Consider the following 7,507-nt stretch of genomic DNA (forward strand, 5'->3'; position numbering starts at 1 on the left):
TTCCCTCCCTCTTCCTCCCCCGCCTCTGTCTCTCTCTCCCTTTATCTCTGTCTGTTTCTTGCTGTCTCTAGACCTGTGACTGTGTCTCTGTGTCTGTCTGCCTCCCCTCACTTGTCTGCCTGCCCCTTTTGTCCCTGTATTTCTGTGCCCTGCTGTCTCTCTCCTTCCCTCCCGCTGTTCATCTTGGGGCGGCCCAGCTCTCACTCTGCCTGTCTCCCTGCCTTTCTCTCCATTTCTCTGCCTCTGTTTCTCCCTCCCTCTCTCTGCTTCTCTGTCTTTCCTTCCCCTCCTCCTCTCTCTTCTCTCCTCCTGTCTCTCTGCCTCTCTCCCTCCTCTGTCTCCATCTGTCTCTTTCTCTTCCTCTTCCTGTGTCTCTGCCCTCTCTCTATCTCTCTGTCTTTCTTATCCTCCCTCCCTCCCAATCTCTGACTGCCTCTGTCTCCACCTCTTTCCCCCATCGTACTTCATCTCTGTTCCTCTTTATTGCTCTCTTCCTCCCTCTGCCCCTCCCTCTCCCTCTCCACCCTTCCCTCCCTCTCTCTCCCCTTCCCAACTGTCAGGCAGATGAGTCCTTTCATGATCCTCCCACACCTCCCGTGTCCCTTAGCCCTGCTGGTGTGTCCCCCGGGGAGGCGACCTGCTGTCTCTCCAGCAGCCTTCACTGCGTGCCATCTAGGTGCTCACGTCTGGATGGGGTTTCCTATAGCCAGTGACCCCGGGGTCCTTGTACACAACTCTGAAGAGCAAGTGGGAACTTCGTGCTGTCACCCTGCATCCTCTACTGCTGCCTGAGCTCTCAGGGGGGTTTGCAGCATGCTCAGGTTTGATTTGAATGCATTCCCAGCTCTTGGAGCAGGAGAAGAAGGTCTTCTGTGTCTCGCTGACCCAAAGACCAGCTTCTCAGTGGCTACAGACATGGAGCTGGGTGGGTGAGTGAGTCACCACGTGGCGTCTGAAGGAATTTTATTGTCCCCAGAAAGCGAGCAGGATGACACACACTGTTGTCCTTAACACAAAGATGCTGAAGGTTACTGACTGCCTTTTTCAAGTCTGTTGGAGGTGGCGGTAGTGTCTTCCTGCTGCAGCCCCGTGTCTGGTGTCTCCCTGACCTTCTCTGGGAGCAACCCAGGCCCTGAGCATTTCTCCATTGACCTAGATGTCCTGTCCCTCTGCCCCAGACTGCCCGCATCTCTTTAGGAGCATCCTCTCCTATACTCACCCATGACAGCCCGGAGGCGACGTGCTCACCCTGTTTCCCAGCCTCTCCCCGCAAACAAAAATGAACCCCACACGGGGGGCTGCACTGTCCTTGTGCATAAGGCAGAGGGACGTCCGGGGCTGCAGGAGCACTGTGCACAGCCTGGGAATTTGCTCTGTATGGGAGTCTTTCTGTTGTGTCTGCGTCCAGTCCTCCCAAGATAGCCGCAAGCAGCCACCCCTGCTGTTCGATGGGGAAAGTGTCAAAGATCCTTAAACAGATAGATGCGCCTGCTTCCCCGGAGGAGGCAGCTTGGGTTTCAGGGGAAAAGCCACAAGGACCACGAAAAGGATGCTCACATTCTGTACCTCTTCACAGTGGCGTGAATTTCAATTCTGTTTTTATTAGTCACCTCCCTCCCTCCCTCCATCCCTTCCTTTCTTTCCTTCTTTCTGTAGTTGGAATTGAACCAGAGCTTTTGCGCTGAGTTACATCCCAGCCCTTCTTTTATAATTATTTTAGGACATGATCTCTCTACATTGCCAAGTGGCCCAGGCAGGGCTGGAACGTGTGATCCTTCTGCCTCAGCCTCCCAGGGTGCTGGGATGACAGGGTGTGAGCCACTACACCCAGTATACATATATGTTCTCTCAGAAAGTCAAACCTTTGTGCAGAAAATAGGAAGTGCACCCATCGCTGCAGACTGCTTTGTTTGTGTGTGCATTATTATCTTAAGAAATTTCAGTGTCGAAGGGGCTTTCGTGGAAGAAAGAACATAATTTTGCAAACTAATCGTGCTACTAGGGTGTTGATAGATTCACCTAATTTGGAGCTTCTGACAGCTTTATGAAGGTTTAATTTGCATGCGGTAAAACTCCAATTCCGAAACTTTTAATATGTTTGTTAAGCTGTACAACCCTAGCCACTGTCTAGTTTTAGAGCCTCTTCTCCAGCCTGGAAAGATCCTCCTGTGACCTGTTTGGAATCCCAAACCCCAGCCCCCAGCCTCATTGAATTCTGGGCTTCACATGCTAGGACTTTTTCATATATTCCAAGTACGGTTTCACCTGGGGTCCTAGCATGTGCGGGAAGGCCTGTGATGGCCGTGTGTGTGTGTGTGTGTGTGTGTGTGTGTGTGTGTGTGTGTGTGTGTGTGTGTGTGTGTGTGTGTGCATGTGTATGTGTGTGTCTGGCTTTATTCTGTTTTGGGTGTGTGTGAGCTTTGTGCCTGCCTCTGTCTCACCTTCTGTTTTGAGTAGAAATATAGGCTGGCAAGTGATAGCAGAGCCAGGTGTTTCTAATATGCCCATCAGGGGGTGTTCACAGAGCACCTACTTCCAAACCTGAGCCACAGAGTTTCTGCTAGGAGAAAGGGCAGCCTGGGGGGAGATTTGTCCTGATAGAATTCATTTCTCCTTCATTTGGCAGCTTTCCGTCACCTGATCGCGTAGGGGGTGGAAAAAGACAAGGATTGGATCAGAGAGAGACTGGGCAGGGGGAACAAGTGAGGGGTAGAATGCTGTTGCTTGTGTGTTCAGCTTTGCCTCATAGCAACCACTGCTTAATCTTCTTAGCATCCCTTAGCTACCTCTGGTGTTTAGATAGCTACAGACTGTGTGTCCCTCCTCTGAAGTGCTTGCCCACAGAAGCTTTTTGCTTTCCTTTTGTTTGGGATCCAAGGATGCAGTATTTGCATACGCATTATGAGAGAGCTTGGGCAAGGGGTCCGAGGGTGAACCGGAAACTCGTCTGGTTCCTGTAAACCTTCTGGGCCCAGCCTGAAGGAAGGTCAGTTTAGAGCATGTGTTGAGTGCCCCTGTGTTTTGATTGCTGGGGGAATTATGCATGTCAATGCTTGAAAGTTTGGGAGTTAGGGCATTTTTGATTTGGGATTTGCAGGTGAGGGATGTTTGAGCTGCAGTGCATTATTTTTACATTGGGGCTCTCACGTTTATTGAGCCTTAGGGGTCGCTGAGAAGGAAGTATATTCTGCCCATAGTTGGGCAGTAAGTGTTCACCTTCTTAAAGCACTACACAGAAGCGCTTTTCACTTGTGGTTAGTATATGGAGTGTGATGAGAATTTACAGTTAATGTTTACATTTAAAGCCTGTCTCACCGTAAAAGACATGTTGACATTAGTCCCCCTCAAAATCCTCCCCCTCGTTTTGAACCCTTCTCTCGTCATCCTAGCTCCTTTCCGAAGCAGTTCTGGAAGTTGTTTTTGTTTTTGTCTTTTTCACGAGTGTCTTTAGTTGAGCGGTTACAGTTGCCTCAGTGTCCTGAACTGATTCAAAACCTTGACACTTGGCAGTTATTTTGACTTTGGGGAAGGGCCAGAAGTGACTCCGGGCTGGATATGGTGAATAGGGTGGATGAAGACACAGCGTCGTGTCTTCCCAGTTCTGCTTTTCTGTTGGGTGGTGCCCAGCAGGACCATTCACTGTGCTTCTGATTATACTTGGAAAAGACTCTCGTGAAAGAGCACTTCCAGAACTGCTGCAGAAATTGCAAGGATGATGGGATGAGTGAGTGAGAAGAAAGTGGGAGGATTTCAAGGGGGGATTCCTGGCAATACGTCTTCTACTGTAACGAGTTGTTTTTCCATTTCAACATCCAATATACGTGTTCGACACACCGCATAAGGACGCTTTGCAGTGATACTCTTTCTGTATTTTGGATCACAGGCAAGTCGATCTGGAAAGCCTTCTACTTCACACCCAATTTCAATCCTGGGAGTGCCAATGGATGCTTTCAAACGCACGTGTGTTTCTGTTTCGGGAGTTTCATCACCCACCACGACCCGCCTCTGCTGTTCGACATTTCCAGAGATCCACGTGAGAGAAACCCTTTGACTCCAATCACGGAGCCGCGTTTCCACGACATTCTCAGAATCATGCAGGAAGCCGCCGACAACCACACCAGGAGCCTGGTGGAGGTCCCCAACCAGCTGTCTTTGTGGAACGTATTTTGGAAACCGTGGCTCCAGCTCTGCTGTCCCTCAGCCTCTTCTTTTCTGTCTTGCCAATGTGACAGAGAAAAACAGGGCCAGAAAATGAGCCAGTAGCCTTGAGCCATTCTGTGTCTGGAGACGGATGGATGCATGTTCCCGAATCCCTGAATCTGCCGTCTTCATCACAAATGCTCCATCTTCTCTTGCTGCCTAGGATGTGTAGCGATTCTCTCTCCTATCCCCAGAAGTCACGGGCAAGACATCAGTGGTTTCCCAGCGGACCAAGGTTAGGGCTTGCTTGCAGGGTCTGCAGCAGAACGTTATGACCTGATGGCTTTCATGGCCACGGTCTAGTGGACTGGGCGTTGCAGGGTGAATGGGTCCATCACTCCTTACACCTGTGCAGACAGGTGAACCAGATGGAGTGCTCATCCCCCAGCTCTCAGGATCATGTTTATTGCCTGATCTTTTCTGCTTACCTCCAGGGCCTCCGAGCACAGTGGCAAGAAGACAACTACAGTTTAAAGACTTCAGTAGATGTTAACATATTCAGCTTTATAATAAATGAAGAGCCGTCCTCTTTCCTGATCAAAGAGGATGGTGCGTTCCTATTTGGTTATAGGAAGGCAACTCAGTATTATTGTTATGACAGCAAACAGTAAATGCTTTCCACCGTATAGATAGATAAACAGATGTGTGGATACATATATGTATGGTTTCTTTCCTTGAGAAGTTTAAGATGTGTGGGGAATGTCGGCATTTATCACTGTTTAAGTAAATGTAATCAAAGGGCCTAAAGAGATTTGGGCAGTGAATCTATTGCAAAATCTATCAACACAAATAAGCCCAAGACAGAGCTCTTCCGAACTGATTTCCAGTCCATTATCAGAAGTGGTATATCTTCTAGTTTTTTGTTTTGCTTTTTTGGTGAGTGAAACTGGGAGTGGGGGTGAGGGTGCTTCTACATCCTCAGGAACATAATTCAGAATTACTAACATGGAAAATACATGCTGCCCGGGGATGGCAAGGAGTGTAACCCATTATTTCTATACATAAAAGACATGATCTTGATTTTGACGCAAGAAATGGTGAGGAGAAATCATTAGGTAATGTTGATACTTTTCAGTGCTTTTTGCTTTTAATCTTGTGACTGAAGAACGTAAGTTTGTGATCGACCATTAGATATGAGATGTGATCACATACATAAAATATGTGACTTCAGTTTTAATTCTTCCCCCAAACCTCCATAGTTCCAGAAAAATCATAACTAGGTCACAGAGGAGATGGTCATATGTTTCCAAGTAGGTCTTAGGGAGCTATTCCTCCACCATTGGGCTTTGGAATCTGTCATTTCTTTTCCATGCAGTGCGTCCTCCAACCAAATTAGATGCCTTTATGAGTAAATGGAGAAAAGACAAGATGTCCCTGCTTACTGGTCTTCCATCAATTTGGGGCACACATGTGGGCGTGCTCTGTTTGCCCAGCACGGATCTCCCTAAGATCGCTCAGGTGAATGGGTTACTTAGAGGTCTTGTGGCCATTTGGAGAGAGATTGATGTCTGCCTTGGGCTTTCTGAAAGTTGATCCAAATGTCCTGTGTTCCTCTACAAACCAACTCCCAGAATTCCACATCATTTCACCAGCTTTTTCTCATAGCTCTTCTATTTGATTTTTGCTTGCCTTTTCTGGAGAACAAAACAAAATGCCATAAAATGAATGGGATTCTTTCTACTAACTTGAATTCCTTAGCCTGGAAATTATGTGAAATCTGTTAGTTTTAGGAAATGTCCTTCCCCAAAAGCGAATAGTAAAGTTGGTGATGTGTAGAGATTTTCCCTGAAAGCATGAAGGAAATTGGTGATTTCTAAACACAGACTTTAGCATGACATTGTTTACTGGAGAAACCAATGCAAACGGACTCATAGGACACACTGAAGGTTGTTGGGTGGGGGTGTCAGTGGACTTAGTAGAAAAGAATCACTGTCATGGTGCTACGACCCATCTGGCTATGGAATTCATTATTTAATGTAGGAAATGTCAACAGGATATAAAACACAAAATACATCTCTTTCTGCATAGGCACTGAGCTTAAAAGTGCCTCAAAATTAAACTTCAGGGGATTTCAAAATCATGTTTATTTCTAATGACCCTGGATTTCACATCATTTACCATCTGAAAGTTCTGCTTTGAATGAATAATAAGAAATTTTATTTTGGGGGAGAGTGGGGGAGAAGTCCAGGAACAACTTAACAAATCTCGAAGGCACTGCTCTTGTGCATTGTTGTAATAATTTTACAGAGCTGTAAGGCATGGCTACATATTTTCAGAGCATCCTATAGATACTACTTCTCTAATTCTGTATCCAGACCTCACTGCATTTTGAGACTTTCAGCAAGTTCTTTGAAGCGAAATTCAGGGCTGGGGATTTAGGTCAGTGGTTCTGCTGCCAGCCTCACAAGCACGGGGTCCCGAGTTGGATTCCCGGTACCATAAATAAATAAATTCATTCATTCATTCATTCATTCATTCATTCATATTCCTGGCATTATATCAATGTCAAAAGTTAAGCAAACAGTTCGGTAATGTGTACTTGGGCATCATTTTTACCAGGTCTCTGGCCCTACAGGAAAAACAAGATTGCAACTGACATATCTATGTAAGGGGGGCTTGAAAAGAGGAGGGCAGTGTGTCAAAGTCCCCTGAAGGACATGCAATGTAGAACGAGCAAAAAACAAATAAAAAAATGAATAAAAAAGAATATGCACACTAAAATGCTACTTTCAAAACGATTGCATCAAAAAGAAAAGGTTCTTTACTGCATGTTAATGCAAAGCTAAATAAAATACTCACTGGCCATTAGAAATGGTGCAGATTCTCTGCTTTCCTGCGTGACTCGGTTTCCTAATGTGCGGCATGTTAACCCCGTTTCCAGCAGGATGTTAGCAGTGTTGGACAGCAAGTCATCGTGTCCCTTCTTAGCTGGAGAAAAAGGCTGAAGCATGCAAAGGAGAGTAAGAAGCACTGTGGAAATCGCTGTGGAGACACCTCAAAAAACTAAAACCAGAAATTCCAGTTCTCCCGGCTGTTTCGCTCCTAGGCATCTTCCCGAAAGAGTTCAAATTTTTGTATTACAGGGATCCGTGTTCACAGCAGCATAGCTCATAATAACTGAGTCTCAGAAGTGGCCTGTAGGTTCACCAACAGATGACTGGATAAAGAGACTGTGGCATTAATAAATCGAGTACTACTCTGCCATAAACAAGGATACACTTGAGTCACTTTTAGGAAGATGGATGCACCCAGAGACCGTAATGTTAAGAAAGTCAGACACATGAGTTTAAACCCGAAGTATAAAAAA

The 7,507-nt window shown here is 46.4% G+C and overlaps 1 protein-coding gene across 4 annotated transcripts in view; it reads left to right on the forward strand.

The window, feature by feature from the left end:
• The window catches only part of Sts (steroid sulfatase), a 177,680-nt gene extending 170,787 nt beyond the window's left edge, over positions 1 to 6,893 (forward strand). For all 4 annotated transcript variants that reach the window (XM_010611155.3, XM_010611156.3, XM_010611153.3 and 1 more), the window contains one exon: positions 3,884 to 6,893. In XM_010611155.3, the coding sequence (XP_010609457.1) occupies positions 3,884 to 4,263 (380 nt within the window). In that variant the 3' untranslated portion in view covers positions 4,264 to 6,893. The remainder of the gene's footprint in view (positions 1 to 3,883) is intronic.
• Positions 6,894 to 7,507: the final 614 nt, after the last annotated feature.

This window comes from Fukomys damarensis, unplaced genomic scaffold, assembly GCF_012274545.1.
Source record: "Fukomys damarensis isolate Sample0158 unplaced genomic scaffold, DMR_v1.0_HiC HiC_scaffold_39, whole genome shotgun sequence".
Classification (NCBI taxonomy): domain Eukaryota; kingdom Metazoa; phylum Chordata; class Mammalia; order Rodentia; family Bathyergidae; genus Fukomys; species Fukomys damarensis.